Genomic DNA, 25617 nt, shown 5'->3' with positions numbered 1-25617 from the left:
TGAGGGTGAACCACCGAGGACAATGAGTTGTCTCTCTGGTCCACTTCGGCATGGCCGCTCTTAACGAGTTTCCCGAAGGACCACAGGAGGATCACAGCTAACCCAACATCTCGATGTTGGGCCGCCAGACGCTCAGATGGCACTAAAATCAACCAGTTGTCTAAGTAGTTCAGAATACGGATGCCCTGGAGACGCAAGAGTGCCAGAGCAGAATACACGCATTTGGTGAACGTACGGGGTGAGAGGGATAGGCCGAACGGAAGAACTTTGTATTGGTAAGCTTTATCCCCAAAAGCGAACCTCAGGAACCTCCTGTGTCGTGGGAGGATGGGAATATGGAAGTAAGTGTCCTGGAGGTCCACCGTAACAAACCAGTCCTCGGACCTGATCTGTGGCGCGATCTGTTTGAGAGTGAGCATCTTGAAGCTCAACTTCGCAACAGCACGGTTCAAACGGCGTAGATCCAGTATCGGGCGCAAAACCCCATCCTTCTTTGGAACAATGAAGTAGCGCTGTAATAGGGAGAACTCGTTCTACGACTCCCTTCCGCAGCAGGGTCTGTACTTCTTGCTCCAACACCAGAGCCTGCTGGGGGTCTACGACCGTGGGTAGCAAGCCCCGAAATCGAGGCGGCCGCCACCGCAAAGGCCCCAATGGCACCTTCGAAGAGTGTTGCCAGGGAAAGAGGGGCATCAAGGAGGAATGCCTTGTCCTTCTCCTTGAGGCTGGGGTGGCTCAGCCAAAGGCGCCACCATGGCTCCCATGGAGCGGCCGACGGACTTCGCAGTCTCCTTCGCGGCTCTCAACGCGAGGTCAGCCGCGTCACAAACTGCCTCCGGAGTTAGCTCCTTCCCCTAGGCCACGTCGGCCAGCAGCTCTGCCTGATACGCCTGGATAAGCGACATCGTATGCAGGCAGGAAGCCGCTTGCCCCGCCGCCGAGTAAGCCTTGCCCACCAGAGCCGAGGTATTCCTCGAAGGCTTGGTGGGCAGCACCTCAGCGACACGGCGTAGGGGTAGACATGGCCCGCCAGGGCCTCCTCCGCGGCCAGCTTACTCACGTAGCCATGTCGCTTAGCCTCAGCTAAAGACAAGTACAATGCCGTACGCGGGTTGTACACGCGGGAGGACACCGGCCTACTCCAGGACGCCGACACCTCAGTGTGGACGTCTAGGAAGAACGGCAAGCACCGACGTGGAGGAACTCTTCGGAAAGGTAAAAACCGCTCCTGCAGCTTCCCGGAAGCAGTAGGCTGCTGTTTACCCGCCGGCCAGCTGATATGGAATCTGGCAGCGGCTCGTGTGAGGACCTCCAGCAGTTCTTTGGCGGCAACGGGGGAATGAGTCGCCTCGGCGCCTCTACACTCACCACGTCCAGCTCCTCGGAGCCGGAAGAACGTGAGAGCGCCGTCTTGTCCGGGGGAGAGGAAGCCGCGGAGCATGCCTCCGACGCCGGAAACGAGCGTCTGGGTCCCGCGCTCACAATCTGCACAACTAGCCCCCTCAAGGGCTAGCTGAGCGTGCTCCATGCCCAGGCAGACACCACACAAGGCGTGTGAGTCATCGCCCGTAATAAACGGTTGCAAGGGTAGACACACTGGACAAACCGCTTCAGCCATTACTATGTGGAAAACATAGTAAAAAACTTTGCACGCACTAGATGAAGGCACAGAGATGAATGGTCCTGCCCTTCGGGTCCCTTTATAGCGCTCTGGTCGCCATTGGTTAGATTTCACATGTGCTATATGACGCCGTCACGCAGAGGCGTTCCCACAGCGTTTTTACGCAACTCGAGTTCCCTGAGTGGGAACTTTGGTTTAGCACAGTTCACTCCGATTTCTCCCAAGTCGGAGCTTCTGAAGAGGCCGTGAAGGCATCACGCGTCTGGTCCCGCCCATCGTTAGTGCGCTGCGCTCCGTCCTCTCGGCAGTTGGAGAGTGAAGCCGAGGAGAGGACAACCAAGTACATGTCCCCGTTGGACTGCCAGTCGGATTGCCAGACAAATCGGTTGGAGTTGATTTCCCTGAAAAGGATCCTCAAAGCGATTATCGATAAAGATTTCATGTTCTATCGAGCTGTAACTTTATTTTTTTACTGGACTAAACAATGTTTAGTCAACGGTTTCACGTTACCTCGTCTTCGGGTGAGTAACGTTCACGTCAACGTTATTAAAAAAAAATCCCCATGGCCGGTTAACGTCCGTTATTTGACTCGTTTAAGCTAATGTTCGTGTATCACTTATATGTCACACTGTTTAAGTGACGCTCGCTCTTCATTTAACTATACACTTAACAGAAGTAACGTCACGTTACAGCGTTACCTCTGTCCCCTGAACGTTACCCGACTCAAAACAACCCGCCTTTACGTTTAACGTTTTGGAAAAACGTTATCTTTCTACAGTCCGAGTGATGCTAGGTGACGTTTTTAATCCCGGCCATCCAAGAACATTTGGAGGGGGGGCGGGGTTTTATTGTGATAAAGGATGAGAAGGGCGCAGTGAGTTGGACCCGTTAACCGCACAATGCGTCAACATCCGCTTGTAGACGTTAATGCGCCGTTTCTCTTCGCTTCAGCCGCTCTGCTTCTGTTGTACACGCCCACCCCCCACCCCCCCCACACAATAATAAAGCATTGCAGCATGTCTCTAGTGGGAGAAACTCACATGTTGTTCTTCATCCAGGTCATTGAAGGAGCACCCTGTGAAGCTTTCTGCTCTGAACTTTGTGGGGTGAGGGGGGAGGAGAGGAGGAATGGCCCCGGCCCTCACCAAAATCCTGAAGGATGGCCACGGGATCCACCTGTCCTCGCCTCCCGACCCTGAGTCTCGCATGGGGTCGGCGGATGACGGAGACATCCAGAACATGTGGCTGAACCTTTTCCGGTTTCCCTCTCTGGACCCGTGTCCCCCCGCGGGCCTCCGGGACGTCCCCGCAGACCCTCTGCTCCCCCCGTGTCCTCAGGCGCCGTCCAGCCAGTGTGAAGCGGTATTCATCCCCAGCCCCGCTACCCTTCTCGGCCTGCTTTCCTTCAGCCAGAGCCTGCTTGATTCTCATCAGGTGGCCTGCGTCTTCCCAGGTGTACCGGACATGTTTTTAGCCCCTGTCCCCGAGCACAATAGCCAAGGTCCTTGCCTGCTGCTCGGGCGCCATAGTGCTCCTCAACGTGGGCCAGATGGTGGTGATGTGCACCGCCACTCTCTTGCCTTTACCAGTGTTCCTCCCTCGTGTTCTCACACAAAAGTGGCCGCAGTGGGACGCCGTCCTCCGCCTTGCCTGCGGCCCCGCAGCGGCGGAGGGAGCTCGGACCGGCCGGCCTCCAGAACCGAGCTGGACGCGGCCTTGCAGCAGCAGCAGCAGCAGCAGTTCTGTAGGCAGGTGGGGCTGCACGGCCGTGCTCAGACGCTTCAGATGAGGCTGCGAGGCCTGCTGGGGGAGCACGCTCTGCTGCACTGCAACCAGCAGCTGGAGGGGCTGAAGAGCCACCTGCGACCCGGCGGCGTTCCCCTCGGCGGCTCGGACTCTACGCTCCCCGGCGGGCCGCCTCACCTCCCGGGGGGCGAGCCCCGTCTTTCCTGGTCGGAGGCGTCCACGGCTTCGTGCTCCTTCGCGGAGCTCACGGAGTTCAGCCGCTCCAGCGAGGCGATACTGAGAGGCCTGCAGGAGGCTCTGGACTCCGAGGCCACGGCGAGCAGCTCGGAGGAGGAGGAGGAGGACGAGGAGGAGATCCACGGGGCAAACAAGGCTTCAGCTGTGTGAGTAGAAGGAGCAGGTAGTTGGCTGCATGTGGGATTTGCACCTCAACGCAGAAATCACATGGTCACACTCTTGAATCATTCAAGAAAAAAAGATAACTTCATCATTGTCCCTTTAAAGCCTGTTCCTCATTTTGAAGGAGCATATTTTTAGGAGCCACGCCGCGGTAACATACGTGTCACAGGTGGTTATTTCAGCTGACTAAACACACGACACAGGGCCGGATTTAGAAACCCCCTCAACCACGGGTTTTGCTTGTGGAGTTTAGGTAAACCGTGTGCTCTCAAACAGGGTCCAATACAAAGTTAACCAGCAGGTGTTGAAGAAAAACATCATCATCCTCTACCTGTTCAAACGTCCTGGGGGTGGGTGGGGGATTCAGTGGCCTGAACCCAGCTGTGGCTCCAGCTGGAGCAGTCGTGTTCCGTTTTATTAAAAAAAGAAGTAACGTGGGAGCCGGAGAGAAGGCTCACTCAGGGACAAGTTTTAGGTCAGTGCGTGTCCACCACGGTGTGTGTGTGTGTGTGTGTGCCCGCATGTCTCACTCGGTGATGTTGGTTGTCATTAGCACAAGTTTAGTCTCTCCCGGTTGCAAAGTGTGTGATGACATTTTTGTCAGCTATGCACGCAACAGGCGCTCTCTTCCCGTGCTGCAGTCATTCGTTCAACAGACGGGCCGGTTCTCTGAGCCCCGCGGGCTAGGAAGTCATCTGGGCCATGCCAGCAAGCCTGTACCAAAGCATTCTGTGCCACTTTGCTCCTCCTTGTTTTCTTGGAGAAAAATTGTTTTTTTTGTGTGTGTGTGTGTGTGGAAAGTTGGCTGCTGTACTTGTGTCACATCTTGATTGTGTGTTCCATCCGGTAGGGAACCCACCAGACGGTATCAAGAAAAATGATCATAAAGGAGAATTTAGATCCTGCTTAGTCTTCGCTTTGCTCTTGTTGATATTGCGGGAAATGTCCACGAATACATTCTATAAAACAGCAAAATACAGACTGTAATAGTCGTGTTCACCTGAATACACAATCTGGATTCGGTCTGGGAATAAGTGAAAGAAGCATATTCTTTATAAAGATTTTTTTCCTGGCTGTGGCACTGGGGAGTTTTTTCCTCCACGTTTTCCTCAGTTAGACGTAGTTCTTCAACACTTTAGTTTGTTTCCTGGCAATAAGACAGGAGCTATTAACAAATCTGGCATATGTTCTATAACCACTGAGAACAGGAAGAAGGAAGTGTGTGTGTCTTTTAATTTGGCCAGCTTCAGTTCTCTAGGAACCTTCAACTGGCCTTTCGTACCAGTCCATTGAACAAAGCCATGTGCTTGGCTAGTAAAGTAAAGTTTTTATGGAAGGTTCCACCTTGAGAAGGACATCTCCATGCTGGAGGGGGGGGGGGGTAGGTCATGTTCACATTCCACGCGTTACCTCACACAGCAGTGACGTGGTCGCACCCCCCCCCTCCCCCCCCATGCTCATTCACACGCTTTCAGAGTGTTTGTTATTCCTTCCAACGCCACGGCACGGGGAGGGCCGAACACACCCTGACGCCTCTGCAAAAGTAAAGAAACACAATCTGAACCGGATCGCCCTTAAACCCAGCACGGCTTGTTGGGGCTGGTCTTCTATTCAACCACGACGATACTTCCTCACTCTGGAGGGTAGCCAGTGGGTTGTCAGATCTCATTTGTTATTCCGCAGTGCTGAAATCTCTGTTAACAAATATGCGTGTTTGTGGGTAACAGGGCAACCTCTCCTCTCCTCTCCTGTCACTTACTCGCCCACTGCTTGGCCAAAAACATTCCAGGAATTTTCTCATTGTACAGTTGGAAAGCGCCGCGGGGCCGATTCATAATCTCTGGAGAGAAGGGGTGGGGGGGCTCCTTAACACAGGTATTATCTCCGCTTTAAACCAGAAGCAGTCATTTTGAAAGTTAGAAAAATAGTAGTATAGTAGGCTAGTAATAAAACCGCTACCTCGCAACCCCCCCCCCCCCTGTCCCCCACAGAGTGTATGGCTGCTTGCAAGTTGGCCCTAACCTTTTTCCCTGAGTGTTTGAAGTAGGGGGGGGGGTCCAAGAGCACTGCCATGGCAACTATTGCCGAGCTGAGGCCAACCATGCACACACGGCAAGACCAATGCCAAACTGAACGGGCTAGTGCCATGGAGACGTACTATAGGTACACATCAAACAATTCAGCTGTGCCCAGATAAGCTTTTGTCCCCCCCCTCCCCTCCACCTTTCTCATGGCTACGTGGCAGGCAACTTGATTGAAATAGTTCATAAGATGACAAATATATTTATTTTTTTATTTGCAAATGGTGCTCTCTTTGTGTCCCACAATCTGTGGCCTCTTCCCTCCTTTGTGTTTCTCCTCCCTCTGTCGCCGCACACCAACTCTCAACGCGCCAACCCCGCCCCACCCCCCCCCCCACCCCCCAGTGCACTTGCCGTTCACAGACAAGTCGGAGTCTGCGAGTGCGTTCGTTCTCTTGGCATCTTTCCCCATTCGCGGCCAAATGCCAAAGAGCTTCTTGTGAGGGTCTAATTGACGGAAGACTTGTAATGCCACCACACGGGTTTGAGTGCCCTCCTCTCTTTCGTCCTCCCAGCAGCAGCTGTGAGGGGCGGTGGCTGCAAGAGCGAGCGGAGCTGTGCAGCAGATGGAGTTGGTTGCAGCTCCGTCTGGCCGACCTGGAGGGGAGGATACCGGCGCTGGTGGAGCTGCACAAGCATATCCGCTCTGCCAAGGTGAGACAAACGGACGTCCTCCGTGCCCACATCAATAGAGGCGCCGGTTCAGTCGGCGCCCGCTCTCTTTCCGGAACAAATCAAACGCACCGTGACTGAACCACGCTGGAGGAAGGTGAGCTTCATGAAGTCGGCACTAAAGCGATGCCACCGACCCTCGTGAGACTGTTGTCACTGTGAACAGTAAAATGTTGCTGAGGAAAAAAACGCCCTGTGGTAATGACCCCCCATCGGTGGTTTGTGTGTGTCCCAGGGTGGCGTGGTGCTCGCGGAGGCCCAGCCGCTGACAGACGGACAGATCCAGCAGACCCTGCTGAGAGAAATGGCCGGCCTGTCCTGCTCGGCCCCGGATGCTGACGCTGAACACTGCAGCCCGACGCGCCTTCTTCACAACATAGAGAGACAGGTGGGAGGCTCGAGCTAGCGCACACCCCTCTGTTGCATGGGCTGCAGGAGGAGAAAATCCTTTTGAACTCTGCTAGCTCATCAAACATGCATGTCTGCTACGCCTGGGGAAACGATGGCATCAATAAAAAAACTAGCATCCTCTTTGGGAATCCAGTGCTGTGTGATCCTTTCAAACACACACACAGTCACACGGCAATCTCCCCGCAAACAGTAATCACTTACACACCAGCAAAATCAAAGCTTCCACCGTGTATGAACACCATGTGGGGGTTTGTCCATCCCTTTCCTTGGATGGATGGCTTGCCCGCTCGCTGCTCAGGCAATGAGTTCTGTTTCTCACTAAAGTTTCATTAATCAATCATCATATGGATGATGTCTGTATTGCAGAGTGCTCAGCTCAGCCAGATTGTCAACAGCCTGATGGCTCCCCTCTGCTTTTCACCGCTATCTAAACAACCCAAGAGGAGGTAGAGGACACACACACACACACACACATATATATGAGGGCAAGTCCTTCTTCTGGAGTAGATCATTTCCAGCTGAATCAGACATGGGACTCTTGAGTTATGCTAGATTATGCGAGACACCCTTTAAGGAGGAGTAGACCATGGGTATATTTGATAAATGACAGATCCGAGTTCCAGGCAGCGTAACCAGTTGGAAAGGAGCTTGGTCTGGCTCTGAAGATAAAAGCTATCCAATCTTTAAGACTGCTTGTGTATTGTTTTCTAATACTCTAGAACAACTAAGACAAACATTTTAGCTCGAGTCCTATCGCTGACATGTCCAAGACCTCACCCGATCTCCTCCCTGCAGCGGTTGGAAAGGAGACCGCGCGTTTGAGCCCGCAGGCTCTAAGAGAAGGAGACCGGCTACCAAGAGGCTCTCCAAAAATGTGTCGTGCGTGTGCGCCCGGACCCGACCTCTGGTCACCTACCACAAGCCCAAACTGTTCCCCTTCTACTCCTGCGAGCCCAGCGGTGTAGAGGTAGGCACACATGCAGTCTGTCCAGCTGGTATTATTAACTATTTCTTCCACCAGACTAACTCTGCAGGCAAAAATGTTTGTTAGCTTATTCAATTTCCTTCATTCTCCGAGCCATGTGAAAAGCAGGATTCAGTTTTGGAATGCCATACAACACAAAAAGGTCCTCAAATTAAACATAATTAATGTTCAAACCGCACACCTGCTTTCAATCGAACCACAAAATCTGTTGGATTTGCTTTAAATGAACATGTGCGTGTGAAAAACTGTTCATGTTATGTTGGACTGTGCCTGCTGGAGGTGTGAATAACTAACCAATAGTGTCCCAACATTGTAAAATAATTATTTTCTAACTTTGTTATGACCAACATTTTCCGAGCGGACTTTGAATCTGCGGCGCCTTTTGATCAACACGTTAGGTGGAAGCCTCATTTTATCTCTAACCCCCACCGAGCTGTTCTGTAGCTCATATGCAAACATAGAACATGTTAACGTACCACTCCATCGCAGCGGAGGAGCCTCACCCTCTCACTGAACACACACACTCGAGCATAGAGCCCTGAGGGAGATTAGCTGTTATATAAGCACCTCTTTAACAGCTTTGTGTTTTTGAGAAAGCTGCGTTGATGCTGTTGTTAGAGGAACTGTGTGCTCTTGTTTTACCACCTTATGAAAAAAACATTTCATGTCCTCGGTTCCCCCCCTCTCACGGTGTGTGTGTGTGTGTGTGTGTGTGTGTGTGTTTCAGGACTCCAGGAAGCCAGCGTCTACCATCCCCTCTCCTCCCTCGTCATCCTCCTGTCCGTGTTGCTCGTCTGGCGATCCTTCGGTCCTGTGCTCCGACCCAGACTGCAGCTCCAGTCGGGCCCCGTCCTCCAGGACCTCCAGCGGCTCGCTTTCATCCGGTAGGATGAAAAACTTCTATCATCTATTGTTCTCTGACACGTCAAGTCCAATGTGTTTTTGTTTTTTTTCCCCTTGGCCTCGCATTTGACTCTGAGGTGTTGTTTGCAAATCGACGTCTGCAGCCCACAGGATGTGCCGCACGGAAGCATCGATGGAAAATACCTGACAGTTATTTTGAGCGCTTACTTTGCAATGCCCCTCCTCCTCCTCCTCCTCCTCCTCCAGACACTCGTTGGCCCCAGCACTCCAGGAGACTCCCGGCCAGAGAGGTGTGGTCCCAAAGGCCGTTGTGGTTCATCCGTGCCCAGCCAACCGATGGAGTGCACGGATTCAGCTCCACGCCGCTGCACAGCCGTAAGAGCCTGCCTTTTTACCGGTATCGATCTCACACCGCGCCACGGGCACACAAGTACGCCTAGAGCCGCTAAAAACGCGCCGTGAGCACGCGCAAACTCTTGCTTTTGTTATTCATGGAACCGACAGGAGCGTCGGCAGCTTTTTGATCTGCATCCTCTTTGTGCCGGTGGGGCGGCGCTGAGGTCTTTGTCTTTGATGTCGATGGTAATTTGATGTTATTGCAAAGGAACCGCTGCCTGTCGCAGCATCACAGTCCCAACTTTGTTATTAGAAGTGCTGTAACTACATCACTGTTGGTGCTTTGGTCCCCTTTTGCTCGTTATAATACACACTCCGTTGTTTATTTATTGATTCAGAGTTATTATGAATATAATTTGTGAACATTTTAACAAATCTTAAAATATATATATTTTTTAGATTCAAATGACTTGTCATCATAAAATAATCGGAGAATTGGAGCTAAAATGGCTCCTGTTTTGACTTGCGTAACATCATGAGTGGCTCCTAACATGCCAGGGGCCCCAAGGCAGAAGCAGGTTGAAATTAAATCCTTTTGCATTCCCCCAGACATCAATATGTGTCTCTTTTCATTAGTCTGACGCTAGTAAATGATCATTGACGTCTGGCAGCTGTGCTTCCGGGGCTTTAAGTACTCCTCGCTCCCATGACTGTCCACACTGTCGTTTAATGACCCAATGCGAGCGATGCTGTGTCGATTTTAGAGGGTCCCCTGTTCGCCCGGGGACCCATGATTGAACGTGTACGTACCAGATGGACCGTTTGTGTTGAGTATAAAACCACTATGGCTGAGGTGGGAGAGGTAGAGAGTGAATAAGGTAGGAGACCCAAAGGAGGCCAATTGAACATGTCGCTCGCCCACCACTCGGTCGATCGGCCTGTCAGCTTGAATGATGATGTCTGTCAGAGAAAGGAGTCACGTAAACACCATCATAGCCGATTGTGGCTAAAGTAGAATGAGATTACACCAACAGTCAAAGCAGATGGAAATGTGAGCCGGATAATAAATGCCGATGACGCAAATGATTCAATAGTTCGCTATGGTAGCCGTTTGTACAGCGTGAGAATGGAGAGCGCTGTGATTCACTTTATTGTGGGAACGAAAGGTGGCTTCCAGGCATCCGTCTGTTCCCTCTAGTTCCGTCATTGGCTGTGAACTTCTCCCCTTGTGAAATCTGATTGAAACTAGCAGCTGTTTCCAGTCATCAGGCCTATGTCTGTGCACATACTGCATGTTTCTAACTTCTTTTTTTTTTTGCCCAGTGTTGTTGATAAAAGGTAGAGGTATCTATCAAGACCCTAAAAAACAACCATGTACTTTTAAAAAAAAAAGTTTTTAATCAGCAAATCGGAAGAGACATTTGTTCGGCATTTAGCTGCACCGTGATTACCGCAAAATAAAGCTGGTGGTGTGAGCCAGAAATAGAAAACAGAGAGGCGGGCAACTGCAAAAAGAATAGGACCAACGGTTAAACATTAGCTTTTGTACACTTCAACCAAAGCGTAAAATCCCTGAGGAAACCGAAAGGCAGTTTCAGGATGAAAGGGAATTCCTATGTGTGTGTGTGTGTGTGTCATTATAGGTCGCACATCCAAGCAGCATGCGAGGCGTCGTAAAGGAAGAGTTCTGGGTCTGTCGCCTATCAGGACGGACGGCTCTGCTCAGAGTCAACACAGCAGAGCCGACCAGAGGAAGAGGAAGAGACGACACATCCCCAGGCCGACAGAAGGTGTGCGTCTGCAGCTGTGTGTTGACCCCGCACGCCGCATAGACAGTGGATCAGTTTGGAATTAGAGGCATAAAGGGAACACTCTCCATCCAGGGGAGAAAAAAAAAGACCATTACCAGAGGACATATTGTCTTACATAAATACACCCTTTTTTATGGATACTAGCTGTGTTTTTAATGGAGTCTCTGTTTCAGCCCAACGATATTTATGTGTTTTATTCAGACGAAGAAGATGTCCTGTACCGGTTCTGTGACCCAAACACCTCAGATGAAGCGTTCGAGGAGAGCTACACACAGTTCTCGCGCAAGAAGACCTCGCAGGTAACGCATGCACAAACTGTGACGTTTACCCCAGACCTGACCTAAATGAGCCGTTGTCCTAAAACCAGGTCAGGATAAAACATTCAACTGGTAAAAAAAAAAGACCTTTTATGATTCAAAATAAATCAATTCAAAAGCACCTTTGTGAAATAAAAGCTAGTCAGTCCACAGAAAACCTGTATCACGGCAACCTGGTGCTGTGGATGTACGTAAACACTTCCGAGTCATCGGCGTAAACTGTCACACGTGTTTCCTTGTAAGGGCTTCATTCGTAAGCGCCAGGGGGAGAGTGTGTACAACATCGACAACATCGTCATCCCCATGTCTCTGGCTAAAGTGGAAAAGCTGCAGTACAAAGACATCCTGACGCCCAGGTGTGGAACAAAACTTCAGTCACACACGGCTCTTTCAGTTCTTTCTTTTTGAAAATGTTTTTAACAGCACATGGAATTTACTCGGGCTTCTCACAATCACTAAATGAATGGATTGTAATCACCTTTGTCACCGTGCCTCTTTGTTCTTACGCATTTAGTTATTTATCCAATATTTTTGTACTGGCATTAAGCACGCTGCCTTGTTCTTCACCTCTAAGTCTTTCTTTCCTTGCAGTTGGCGGGAGATTGATGCATCATCTCTGATAACCAGGGAGGCAGAGGAGGAGGAGGAGCAGCAGCAGCAGCAGCAGCAGCAGCAGCAGGAGGAGGAGGAGGAGGAAGAGGAAGAGGAGGATGAGCAGGTAGATCCTCATCCCGTGGCACAGGAGCTGTGTTGTTTGTTGTGGTCTGTGAAGAAAGTGGCATCTTCATTGTGTGTGTGTGTGTTTTCAGGTGGAGGACCTCGCTAACGAAGTGTTTGCACAGAGACACCTGCACTTGGAGCAGAGGGAGAAATTACGCTGGTCGTGGGGGAAAAGAAAATGCTGCCGGCTTTCTAAAAGGTGGAAACACAAAAAACGAAAATACTCACACGGCCTCAGAAAGGCAAGGTTAGACGGTCAGGTGGAATACTTATACATCAGGTGGTACCAAAGCGAGGAGTGCGTCTGGTCGTTGAGGGAGGATGATCAGAAACGTCGGGCAGCGTTTGTCCCGTTTTTAAGTTTTTTTTTAACAAAGAGACACAGCTGATGTTTTAAATCCTATTCCTGCTCGCTTCGCTGACTGCCCACTGTTCCCCTCTGTGCTTCATTCACTGGTGAAGTTTCATGGGGTGCGCTTGTTTTTGGATTTTTCTTTTTGTCCCTCCAGATCCGGCAGCAGGTTATCGGGCAGTTGGGGCGCGGCGTGCACGTCGGGAGAGGAGAGCTCCGCGGAGATGGGTTGTGCTCTGCTGGATTCTGGTGAACAGCAGAGCTCAGAGGAGTGGCTGGTAAGATCAAAAGCCCCGAACGAATATCGGACTGTGACGATTCAGGAGCCACCGCAGGGAACCCGTACGGATTAGTCCTCCCCAGCAATTTTTCTGTTTGTACCTCACAGTTTCAGCAGGAAAGGAGATTCAGATGTACATTGCTCACAGATTATCATTTCTTCAACCCCAGTATTCCAGTTATTTGTGCTTCAGACAAGAAATGTAGAGTACAAAGTAGCAAAGCTGGCGCTGCAGACTAATCAATACTCTCTGTGAGTCATACTGTGAGTTGAAAAGACTAAACGCATCCTCGAGAGCCCACACAGATACTTCTCCACTCGGCCCCAGTTGATGATTCCCTGATTGCAGTGCTCCGTGCCACTTCCCTTTTGATTAGAGGAGGAATGAGTTTCCACTTAGGCAGGCTGTCGCTGTCCACCGTCTCCACACCACAAATGTCCCCCACTTCACTGATGTGCGCTTCTTTAGCGCCGCAGCCCCCATTCAATCCTTGATTAAAGCAGGGGCCGCAGTTAGATTTCTTTTTTAAACAGACATCCGAGCCGTTCGGCCTCATGACAGTGAGCTTTGGACACTATGTCACCATTTGTATGGATCTAATTAGGATTTCCCTCATGTGTAATACTCAATAGATAATTGAGTTATTGATAAACGTATTATACTCTTGAAAGTGCTACATACAACACAAATACTCAACTGTAAAAAATGTGAATAAACTAGCTCATTCCCATGATATGACCTTTGCCCTCCGGCAGCCTCAGGCCCCCTGGGAGCCACGAGTGTTCCCATTGGCCGTGGGCGAGGCGGACGCTCTTCTCTCCGATAAGCTGGACGGAGCTCCGTTAGAGTGGCCTCAGCGCGGCTGTGCCTCCACCTCCTGTCCGTCCCCCGCGCGGTCCTCTGGCGCCACGCTGCCCCCTGCTGGACTCAGCCGCAGCAGCACACCCAGCGGCAGCTGAGGCGGCGGGGCCTTCGGGTTCTACATGTGAGTTGGGAAATTGCGCACTTCACAGATTTATTCACCTTGTTTGTGCTTCACGAATTCTTTCATTGTTGATTCATTTGGCAGGTTACAAGATCATTTCCTTTTGTAAGTTATAAAAACTATAATAATAATAAACAATTTAGTTGTAATCATTATAATAAAACGTAAAATGTAAGATACATGTAAGAAATTATTAATAAGTCCATTAATAAACTTAGTACTTAGTATTAATTTGTTCAGTTTAGTAAATGATTTTCTTCGTCAATCATTCAATAATTTGTATTTAGTTATCTATGCATGCATTCATCTCTCCAATGTCCCACTTGATTTATTAATTTGGTTTCCGTTATCATTAACCAAAGCATAATTCATTCATTCAGAGTAATATTGATCATGCAGGAAGTGGCGGTTTTGACAGTTAATATTTGTCCAATTAATTCATTGTTTTAATTTTTCTCCCAGGTCTCCTCATGCTGGAACCACAAGGAGAAAATGTGCTGAGGGAACCTTAATTTGGATAGTTAATACATTCCAGAACAGTGATTTGATATGTTTGATTTCTTATATGCTAATTGCTTTATTGGTTTACTTGTAAATACTTATTGCGTATTAAAAGCATAACTACTGTAGCTTCTGCTACACTTTCAGGTTTTAATATATAAACGGTGCTGTATGTAAAGAGATGTGACCAGCATAACTCCAATGTAGTCTCAGGTTTGTATACTGTTTGTAGATGACACTTACTATTTATTTTCACAACTGTCTTACAAAGTCAATATATGAAGACTTAAAAAAATACACATATTTATGTAACTTTTACTTGATTTACATGTACTTTTTGTTTTTAGTATTTTTTATCTGTTGATGCTATATTTGTAATATATTTTTATGAAATTTGTTAGTAAACATTTGCCAGCCACTATATTTTACAGAGTCTTGCTGATTCAAATGGTAACAATCACAGGGAGGAGAGTGGAGAGAAAAGTAACTGCAAGGGAGAAAGAAATCGATTCATTTCCTCTAGATGAAAGAGCAGTATAATTCTGATTTACAGGTATGAACACCGGTCATTTCGTAGAAAATATTAATACATAACACTTCCTACTATTTATGTTTTAGATGTCTTCTGACCAACTGAGCAACTCTAAAGAAATGGACACGCTAAGTGTCCAGGCGCCTTTTGTTATTTATTTCAGTCACGTGTGAAATGTCTTGCAGGGTGTACTTTAACTGTCCTAGACAGATGTGAGGTCGTTACAGAGATTTGGGAGATTTACATTTATGGAGGTCAGAGCTTTTCAGGGCCACAGACTTGGTGAAACAGCTCGTACTTTGATCCCGTATGCATGACCTCCTCTGATAATATCTTTCATCTACCAGGGGGCCTGATGGGCAGATGGTGGTCAAGGTCACTCTCATCTTGATGCATGTGTGTCAGTTGATTTTTTTTACATTTTTTTTTACCATGGATGAGACAAGGGGCCGAGAATTAGAAACTTAAATCACATAAAAAAGATAAGCATCTTAAAAGTAGGCAGGATTAACTAGCATTTAGCTGATTACCTACAATTTATTTTCCATTGCTACACATTCTTCTATAGAAAATCTTAATTTGACTTCTGTTTGTAAAAAGTATTTTCTGTGTTCTTAGAAAACATCATGTTCAATTAGCAAATGCTGTGCTGTATTTCAATAGGATGTTTAACAAAACGGCCGTGAGTGGTTCCTTGTCCCGGTTATGTGACTAAGCGACTTTCTCAGGTCTCCATTGGAAGTGAGGGTGGTCGGCCACTTTGTTCTCTGCTGTAGCAGGTGCACATCTGTCTGATCCCGATCGCTGGCACTCCAAATGAGCCTCTGCAGCCACATGGGGGCCATGTTCTTTTCAGAGGCCAGTTTAAGTCAACGTTAAAACAGAATGCTTCAAACATCTGGTAGTTTTACCTGGAATAAACTGACTAAACTGGTGATAAAATGTTCAATGCAACTAAGACCAGAACTATAATACATTTCTACATTTGTAGCTACAGCAGTTGCTCTCCGGAGGGTGCTCTTGCATATTTGAGATCTTATGAAATATCCCTACATTAGATGGAGTTTAATATCAGGGGAGAATATAAAACATGTGTCTGATTTTATATAACGGATTATATACAACTGTTATGTGTTCAATCAAGTGCATTTCGAATCTAGTGATGGATGCTCCTCCATCTGTCCATGCACAACCTTAATTTTTACAACAGCAAAATTCCAGTGAATGTGAAGACATGCCTATATAATATGTCAATTGATAAGTCTGTATATTACATATTAATCAATGAAAATATCACAATATAAACAAATATAAATAGTAATCAATGAAAGTAATATAGAACTTTCAAAATAATAATTACCGCGTGGTTTTTATTTTGAAATATGGGTCTTATTATGAAGTTCCTTCAGTCGCTTACCGTAATACCCAATACGCACTGCCGAATAACATGCTTTAACTGTGTTTTCCGAATTGGAGGCTGGCTTGACCGCAGAACAAAACGGGCGGAGCACCTCACCGTAATTACTAACCCGAGCACAGCACACAAAGTCCCGGCGTGACTCGTTCAGGCATTACGGTAAACGCAGGCTGCGGAGCCTCTTGAGTCCGACAGACCCAGAGTTGCTCTCACAGACACGGCAACGAACAGGTAAAAAAAAACGGGCTTCTTTATTTCTAGAACAGATTGATGAGACTAGATAATATGTATTAATGGTAATAATTCTACAAAAGATTGTGATGTTGACGGGTGGAGGTTGTACTTAAACCCGACACTGACTGACCATTTCAGCGAGCGTTGGAGCTGAAATGATGAGGTGCACCCCCCCGCTTGGAGAACGGGCGCATTGTTCGTCTCCAGTAGAACTGGTCCTGGATTCCGGCTTCTCATGGTACTGTCTCATCTCTGTGTTCGGCCAGGTTTAAATGAGCGATGTGCCCCAATTGAAATTGCATGAGGATCAACAGATCTGTGGGAAGCAGATGTCTGACATAGGTAAGCCTGATCGATTTCCTTCGGCTATTCTTCCAATTCTTCACCCCCATGCTTGATTTTATTCACGTATTGAATGGATAATGTCTGCATTGTGCTACTTAAAGCCTCTACACATTGCGGTCACTGCGGACTCTCGCCTTGCTGCGGCAGCAGTGTGAGGCTGTACCGGGATGTGTGTATGTGTGTGTGTGCCTGCAGTACATTATAGAAATGTCCATGTCTTGAGGTCACTGTGGAGGTGGGGGCATTGTGATCAAGATCTTATGGAAATGCCATCGTGACATACAATCTGAACAACGCAGGTCTAATGACAGCCTGGGAGCTGTGCAAAAAATGTAGGTGCAAAATACAGGTGCTGAGTCATATGGCCGGCCTGGCCCCTCTCTGATTGAACACACAATGTAAAGCAGTATGTGTGCATGTTTGTTATTGTCATCACTACCTCGGGTCACATGTAAAATACTGCTGGTGTCATTTGAAACCATCCCGAAATCAAGTGTGAAAGCTGGTTAAAACATTAGGACAGGAATGTGTTCCTTTGACACATGCATCATGCCCCGGCTCAGCAAATGCAGCTAAACCACCTCAGAGCATTAAGCAAAGGTCGTTTACGTCGCACTAAATGGATGCTACACAGTGAACTCAAACATGATAGACGTCCTATTCAGTACATGCAGTTTTTGGTTCAATTACATTTACATAAAAGAGGCTGGCTATCGATCTCCCTTTGTCACATGCACAGTGTGCAGGCACATTGGAATGCCTGATGCGTTCAGGGTGATGCTGGGGGGGGGCGGTGCATTAAGTCATGAACCATGAGACAAGCAGCTCGGGGCTCCTCCTCGCCCAAAGGGAGAGAGGCTCGAGGACCGGCCCATCGATATCAATCATTAGGTCTGCTGTTTGCCTGCTGTAAGTGTTGCACACAGGATCTGCTCTTGATTGATTGATTGATTGTGTGTGTGTGTGCTACCGTAGAAAGACCCTGTTTGGCACTGAATACTCAATGTAGGTTTTGTGCAACTCGATGTCATCGACAAGGTATGCGTTTGGGGTGAGGCCTCAGAGGGGAAGTGGACCGCCGGTCACTACAGCGATGGGTCTGTTCCTTAAGGGACCACAAACCCACCCCGGAACTCCTTGTGACAGCACATGGTAGACATTACTGATTTTTGGGAACTAATTGGATAGCGAGTGAATACTCATTAAGGCTCAGGGACGCCAGCTGAAAGTGCAGGTGTTGCATTTGTGGACTCGATCTGAGATAATGAATCAGTGCCTGTGTTGTGTGCCGTTAGTTAAATTGGGATGTTGGAGGACCGTCATTCAGATATCAGGGGGAAGAATCAGAAGATGAACCAGAGAACTGATGGTTTTCTGATGAGCTGGACTTTCCTTGTTCCTATTGTTTGCTTTTACATCAGTGCGTTTATTGGGATATTCATTTGTACAATATTAATGAAGATAGACGTGGATGTATAGGTTTTTTTCTACTGAATAGATTAAACACAAATTGAGTGTCTTGCACAGCCTGGGGTCTTAGCGTAATTAGGAGTGGACTAATAGAGCCCAATTGTCGTAGAAGAATGGCTTTGGATATAAGGCACCTAAATAAAATCATCTAGATTAAGTGAAGCACAATAAACCAAAAGATGAAAAACAGGATTTAAAAACGTTAACAGAAGACTTACTAGCTAAACTTGAGCTATTCTGCAATCTGGATACTGAAAATCTACCTTTAGTTGAACTGGCAGTAATGAGGGAATCTAAAAGTTGAATAGGGTCTGATTAACATTTTTTATCTCCCAATGACTTTTTTGCAGTAAAGCTCCGTTAAAAATGACATTCACCGTATTTATATGATGTTGCCAGCATTCAGTGGCTTAACGGCAGTACACGACCAATACGTTATTACCTAATACATTTGTTGGAGGGCTACCGAAGGGAAACAATCAACTATTTGATTATGGTCACACTATTTCCCGGCCCAGGCCCAGGGGCCGGCGAGGTCAGGCAGCGCTGCAGCAGGCCGGGTCGCAGTGGTTTGGTGCCGCATTCTGTGCGTCAGCTTTACGTAAGCCGAGGGTGTCAGTGAGACGACCTAATCCTGAATCCTACAAAGATACTTAGTCGGCCCGCCGCACACACAGTCGAAAATACACAAAAAGGGAAGGTGTGTGTGTGTGTGTGTGTGTGTGTGTGTGTGTTAGAGAGAGGCGCGCAGGGAATATATGAAAGCTCTTTGTATGAAAGAAGGGAGACATTGGGAGCTTTGGGAGCAGCACCAACATACACTCCACCCAGCATGTCTGGCAGCTACCTGCCACCCTCCCCCAAGCCCCCCCCCCCCCCCCCCCCTCTCTCCTCCCCTCTCTCCTCCTCACATCTCTCTCTGCCTGAGTGAAGTCCTCCAGGTTGTTGGAAGATTAGCCTGTTGCTCAGCTCGCTTATGCAATAGGGAGAAGATGCTCTTACGCTAACGCTTAGGGGCAATTATTTCCATTTATTGGTAATCTTGGCAGCCATTTGGTGCTCAAACCCTATCAAGTTTTGTGTTGAACACGCTCTGTGTCAAGGTGGTGTCACATTTTGCCCAACCCTGAAATAGCCAGTCCACTGATTGCTTTCAGTCATCTAGTGACTGCAAACTGCCTTGACTCCAGGAACTGAGATCCAGGGTTAACTCGCTTGTATTCGCACTTGAAGTTGACCTCCCCTCAAGGAAAGGTCAGGAACCGTAGAATACAGGGACCATAGGGACTAGCATGTCGTTGATAAAATGCTTGGGATTGTAAATGATCTGGCTGGAAATATTTAATGTCTCCAACCAAAATAACCAGGCCAGGCTTTTTGGTCATTGTGCGATATAATAGAATTTGAGGAGCGTGTAGTCAGGATTGCGTCTTAAATTCCCGTGTGTGGGCTCCTTTTTGGTCATTGTCTGTGTTCGTAGGCTCTTCAGAGCTGGATTTGCAAACGTAAAGTCAGGACTTGATAGTAGAAAACATAAGCGTATTCATGGCTTACCTGGAGTGGTAATGAAGATGATTGATTCAAGTTAAATGATCAGGTCATGGCCACCTCACCCTTTTTATGAGAAAGTAGACTAAACATATTTTTAAAGGTTTCCTTAGTCCAGTGTTCTCAAAGGATAGAGGACCTTTCAGATGCCATTTAAATGCAGATGGACTCCATAATGCTCTCCTCAGTATTTGAGTTTTTTGAGTCCTATTGACAAGTCAAAGTAAAGTAACTTTCATATTTGGCTGTGGTTCACGAGTAAAATCACCCACCTGTCAGCATGGAGGTAGCAGGCTGCCATTGCCCGTTGGTGGACTCGCTCTTCACTGACAGAAGAATATCAGTGCACATTTGGTGACAGAACTTACTTTTAGAATCGTGTTCCCGCAGCGTGTCGCTGCAAAGAAAGGCAGCAAACACACAAACAAATGGATATAAGATGCGAGGACAATTGTGAATAGGGAGTTTATTTCTGGAACCAGTCTGATGTCACAAGTGCACAAGTGGACATACAGTAGCAGTTTGGACAGAGCCACATCACCTGCAGCCAAAGGCACACGACAAAGCCGATCGAGAGCTCATAGAAAAACACGTGTGGGCTGAACCCAGAAAAACATGAGGGTGAGTCACAGCTCACCCAACTATTCTCCTCTCCTGTTGGAAAGTTCTTGCTTGCATGTGTCTAGCACCTGTCGTCTTTCGTATAGGGAGAGGGAAGAAATAGCTTTTTCTATTCCAATTGTATTTGTTAAAATGTCCCTTTTTGCATGACGGTGAAGTGAAGATGTGGACGTGACACAATGCTCTTCGCTGATTTCACGGTGGCGGCGTTGGGCTGTCAGCGCCGGGCCCTTGTGGATTGGACTGTTTATAAATATGTGGAAATAGTATGGGAGCCATTGGCTGCAAAAGCTGCCGCTCTGTGTGCTTGGTACCAAATGGCTCATCAGTTGGATGAAAACTTCTGTGAGAAGAACATCTGGAAATGGTTCAACAAAAAAAATCCCCATCTGACGCTTTATAATTCAGCAAAAACAAATCAGTGTATGATTGAAAATGAATGAAAAGCAAATATTGTAGCACATAATTGGGAAACCAACCACAAGGTTGGAAACGCGTAAGATGAATGGCCTCTTATTGACAGCTGAACCGCCCTCATCCCTAACAATCATAGGCCTGATACAAGACAGTAAATTAGCAAACCGAGACGGCATCGAGCAAACCCTCCGTGGTATTTCTGAACGTGTGAGCGGTGCGCACAGCGGGACTCACCGGGCTCATTATCGGAGATCCGAGACCCCCGAGAGGACCCGGAGACAGACATCTTCCCACAGAGTGCCCACCTTATTCTCACCACCCACTACATCCTCCCAACGAGGGTCTAAAAAGGAAATGGGTATCAGTCCCTCGTCACCAAATGTGCGCCAGCCTTCCTTACCCCCTTTTTCTGATGCCTATGCAGCCATCGGAGACACATCTGGTCAATCAATGTGCAATAATCTATTTTCAGAGCTAAATAGAAGAAGAAAAAAAAAAAGAGTTTCGTAAGCTTACGTAACTCGCTTTGTCACGATGAATGCATCTGGACCCACTTTTTTATAAAAATGCTTTAATATTACTGCCCTTCTCCTTATAATGGCTTATCTTGATGAAGTGCGGAGGCTGATGGCGTCGCCCCCCTAAGGTCTGCCTCGGAGGGCCGACTGAATGATAGCGCTGCAGAGAGAGGAAAAAAAATCATTGTTTTTCTTGCTTGACTAATTGAGAATACAGGCATAGAGCACTCAAGGGGACGGCACATTATCACCTTTTCAAACGCACGTCTTGGGTAATGGCAATTATGGCAGTCAATTTTAGTTGTAAATGCTCGTGAGATGTGTTAAAGGTTGTTCACGCTGGGGTGGTCGGAGAGGAATTTAGTCCCATTAACAACAACGGGGTTAATCGAAGGTCATTACCCTCCAGATTATTAGAAAAAAAAACTGCCAGAGTACATTTTTTAATAAAAAAAGGACAAAACGGTGAGTCATCATTTGGCCGCAGCTAACATGTGATTCGTGTTTATTTTCCTCGCCTGGTGTGCTGGCTTACCCAGTTTATTGTGTCACCAGACGCTTTGTGAAGTGTCTGCTCTGCGGTTCTGGAGATCTGTGGGATTTCGGGCCGTGAAAGCTCACAAGTTAGACCCAAGAAAGCAACCTAAAGGATTCGCTTACTGTTCTGAAGTGTCGCGCTTCATCTTGGGACGATGCAAGTCGCCCCTAAACGCTCAATCCTACACGCACGCAGACCCACACACAGAGCGAAGCGCGCACACATAACCCATTGAGACACACATCTCTATGCTGTCCTACAGATGCCAGATGATGTAACTCTTTGTTCCGGTAGTCCACTCAGAGCAGGATCTACACTATGAAATAAACCACAGAGCTTTTATTCTGATTTGTCCACTTGGGCTGTTCCATTCCACAGATCCATTATTGTGTGCGTTCCTCCTTCTCCTAAAGCGACCTGCGGGTTGACTCTCCAGGGGCAAGTGAAGCCGCTTTCTTCCTTAATCTTTGACCATCTGCTCAAACCCTATTTCGATCAAGCACCTGGTTTCACGTGTGCTCAACCACCGGCTCAGTCAAACCATCTGTGGGAGAAGACGGAGGCATTGACCATAACACGCTGATGTTGGAGGGCAAATGCTTGGCAGAGGGATGAGTTCTTGGTCCACATGCCCAAAACAGAAAAGTGGATGTTGAATGGATCCACTGATCAACACCTCAGAGAAACATCACATTAGAAATTCGAAGACGGTCCCCTTTAAAATCTCCTCGACCAAAAAATGGCAATAAACAAAGGGACAGGAAAATATATTTTTTCATTGACGGAGAAGAGACATGTGAATAAACTGCCTTGAAACTATGGGGCGCCGTTTGTAAAATGTTGCACGTTCTAAAATCCTTTATATTTAGCTTTATCATATGAATAAAAAAAGCAGGACAAAATTCACATGTCACTTTTTCAAACATTTAGAGACAAAATCATGTAAATACATGCAACAAATTTTCCAAGTACAATGATTGGCAGTAACACAAAGTTGTTAAATAATAAATGTTAAATGTAAATGCAAATGTTAAATGCTATATGTAAATGTTAAATATAAATGTAAATGTTAAATCTAAATGTTATATATAAATGTTAAATGTAAATCTAAATTAGTTTTATATTTAACATTTTTATATAACATTTAACATTTATATTTACATTTACATTTAACATTTATATTTAGATTAAATATTTATATTATTATTATAATATACATGTATTATATTATTAACAACTTTGTGTTACTGCCAAACATTGTTGCATGTATTTATTTTTGTCTCTAAATGTTTGAAAAAGTGACATGTGAATATTGTCCTGCTTTTTTTATTTATATGATAACGCTAAATGTATGAAAACTGCGCAGGATTTTAGAACGTGCAACATTTTACAAACGGCGCCCCATATGAAAGACTGTATTTACTAGAAGAAGTGGCAAATGAGAGGTTATTGTGGAACTTGTCCAAACATCCTCCTGAAGTGGCCTCCATCCAGTCAAAGAATAGGAGGGAAGGGGGGAAACAGAGCCGAGCTTCTGTCAAAGTCCCAACGTTGCTCACTTCATCCTGCAGGACAAAACAGATGAATTATTATTATATGAATATTCCTCATACAACTGGCCCTCCTTCTTGGTTGTTATTGTGATGATGAAACGCAGAAATCTGTATTTCACATCCAGACATGCATTCTAACAATTTCAAATGAAACACATTGGTATCGGGTATCAATTGTGATCCATTAATCCCTCCTTTAATGTGGATTAGAGCTTCTCAAAGTTTATTTACCTTTTAATTAAGTCCAAACATTAGAAAGAGATCGCTCCATCTCTCATAATAAAAAAAATAAAATACACCTAAATATTTAATTGTATTAGAGTTTAACAAGGCATGTTCAGTTTAGGTTATGGGTCATCATTATATGAATTATTCTCAATTCAAACCATGGAAGGCTTTAAAAGTGAGGGCATACAAAAGGACCTGGACCAAGAGCGGCCTCAAAATTAGATTAGCAGGATTGAGAGCTATACTCTACACGTGATTAAGTGTGAGTGAGGACCTTACAACTGGAGGATATCACAAGATTACACCAGTGGAACAGAGAATGGGATTACTGTACAGGCAGAGCGCGCACACACACGCTGTACACACACAGTTTCCTAACTCCGGAGGGATGAGTCTTGGGGTGAATTTGGTGATTGGGATAAAGGGTTAAAATGGCTAAGAAGAGATGTTGAAATTTAATCCGCAAAGTCCTTTTTTGTATTTAATCAGAAATATTTTGGAACTACAAATGTGTTATTTCACCATTATCATTATTATCAGGGAAGATTTTTTTGCAGTTCAAGAACTGAACAAAATAAACGAGGCCAATGATCTGCCGACCTTTGATCAGGACTCCGTGACACGACTGAAACCTTCTCATTTTCACAAAAGAAGACTGAGAAAATGCATTGATTCGAGAAATTTCAGAACAAGACAAGGGGCATTACTGCGACACAATAAAGAAATGAAATCACAATCAATTCTTAACCAATTACTTACCCCATTGAAAGATGTTTAATACTTATTTTAACGAAAAGAATGTTTCAAAATGTGTACGCCATGTTATTGGCTCAACTGGATGAAATGTAAACGTCCATCATGTGGTTTTTTATTACTGGTTTGAGTGTTGGCAAACGAGTAAAAGGCTAACATGAAACATTTTATAAAACTATGACATCGCCTGCCATGATCGCATTAACAAACTGTCGAGTTGTCCAGTTTTGATCCGAGTAGCCAGGCCCCTAACTGCTGCTGAAACTGTACGTATTGAGCCGTGTTGCTTCTCCCCAATGGAGGACAGAGAGATCGCTGCTCTCTTACAGTCTTGTGCGCTTCTTGTCAGCAAGCACTCCTCCTCTTTGATTTTGATTCATTTATGGTTTATGATCCTTCCTCGTGTTCCCAGCAGCAAGGGCTGTAGAGATGGAAGAGAGGGGGGTGAGGGGGGGGGGGGGGGGGTGAGGGGTGGGGGGTGCAAAGGAATCCAATAGACGGAACCACCTTGAACCGCGGTCGTTTCTTACAGCCTCAGAAATCCAAGGCTGGAGCAGCATGATTTTTTTTTCTTCTCCCTCTCGTTGTTCCCCTCACTGTGCATATTTCCAATTTGCCAAGTGTGCGCGCTCGCTCAGACGTTTAATCAAGGGGCTCTTCTGTTTCCATGGCAACCTGGCACCCGCAATCCAATTGTTATGTGGAGTTGACTGCAATAATTTTGAGATCGCAATTGGTAAATGGTAAATCTAACTAACGCGCGCTACACTACACAACCTGTTATAACTGCGAGACTATCAAACCTAGGTTTACTGGAAAAAAAACATTACGGATACATGGTGTCGAATGTGTAATTGCCTGTGTATCTGAGAATGGACAATGAGACAAGGAGAAAGATGCCTGAGCTGAATCATGTAAAGTAAAAACACCAATGTTCATACATAAGTTCACACATGGAAGACCCAGTTGTATTTAGTGGTAATTGGATCATTTCCCATGGTTCAGGGGTGAAGATGCCGTTATGCTTCAATGTCTTCGATGACTGCGTATTGATTGTTTGAAGTTCCATAGAATGTTTTGGGCTTGACCAATTACTCTGTTAGACCCAAATTGATTCAGACGTTATTTTATCTTCACCAGTAACTCAAATTAATATGGAATTAAAAGCACCACCCACAAAACAAAATTAAGATTCCTGTTTTCTGCGATTGCACTCTTGTTACAAGCCTGACACTATTTTGTTCTTCACAAAATGATCACATCTGAGAATCCCATTCAGTTAATTTTAGAATGCACAGAGCGATGACTCAATGGGATTTCATTTATGTAAAGAGGTGAATGGACAAAAGGATGCTTTGTTT

At 46.5% G+C, this 25617-nt stretch overlaps 2 protein-coding genes across 10 annotated transcripts in view; both read left to right on the top strand.

The window, feature by feature from the left end:
- Positions 1–1824: 1824 nt before the first annotated feature.
- Positions 1825–14517, top strand: kansl1l (KAT8 regulatory NSL complex subunit 1-like). Of its 2 annotated transcripts, none has more exons than XM_037489184.2 (16): positions 1825–2142; positions 2680–3750; positions 6366–6501; positions 6755–6907; positions 7297–7376; positions 7726–7897; positions 8643–8799; positions 9026–9154; positions 10759–10905; positions 11128–11225; positions 11487–11599; positions 11835–11961; positions 12053–12162; positions 12473–12593; positions 13352–13581; positions 14044–14517. In XM_037489184.2, the coding sequence occupies exons 2-15, from the start codon at positions 2750–2752 to the stop codon at positions 13553–13555; spliced, it is 2748 nt and encodes a 915-aa protein (XP_037345081.2). In that variant the 5' UTR covers positions 1825–2142; positions 2680–2749; the 3' UTR covers positions 13556–13581; positions 14044–14517. The 2 variants fall into 2 exon arrangements, with proteins under 2 accessions (XP_037345081.2, XP_037345080.2); XM_037489183.2 differs by having other exon boundaries at positions 6363–6501.
- A 1591-nt stretch (positions 14518–16108) lies between these two features.
- map2 (microtubule-associated protein 2) overlaps positions 16109–25617 on the top strand; it is a 54976-nt gene continuing 45467 nt past the window's right edge. For 5 of the 8 annotated variants that reach the window (XM_062565076.1, XM_062565075.1, XM_062565074.1 and 2 more), the window contains exons 1-2: positions 16109–16262; positions 16532–16607. The gene's annotated coding sequence lies outside the window, so the exon portion shown is untranslated. The remainder of the gene's footprint in view (positions 16263–16531; positions 16608–25617) is intronic. The other 3 variants (XM_062565080.1, XM_062565078.1, XM_062565079.1) reach the window with 1 other exon arrangement.

This window comes from Pungitius pungitius, chromosome 10 (genome assembly GCF_949316345.1).
Source record: "Pungitius pungitius chromosome 10, fPunPun2.1, whole genome shotgun sequence".
Lineage (NCBI taxonomy): Eukaryota > Metazoa > Chordata > Actinopteri > Perciformes > Gasterosteidae > Pungitius > Pungitius pungitius.
The sequence above is the reverse complement of the archived record's forward strand: the minus strand, read 5'-3'. Positions and strand labels throughout refer to the sequence as shown.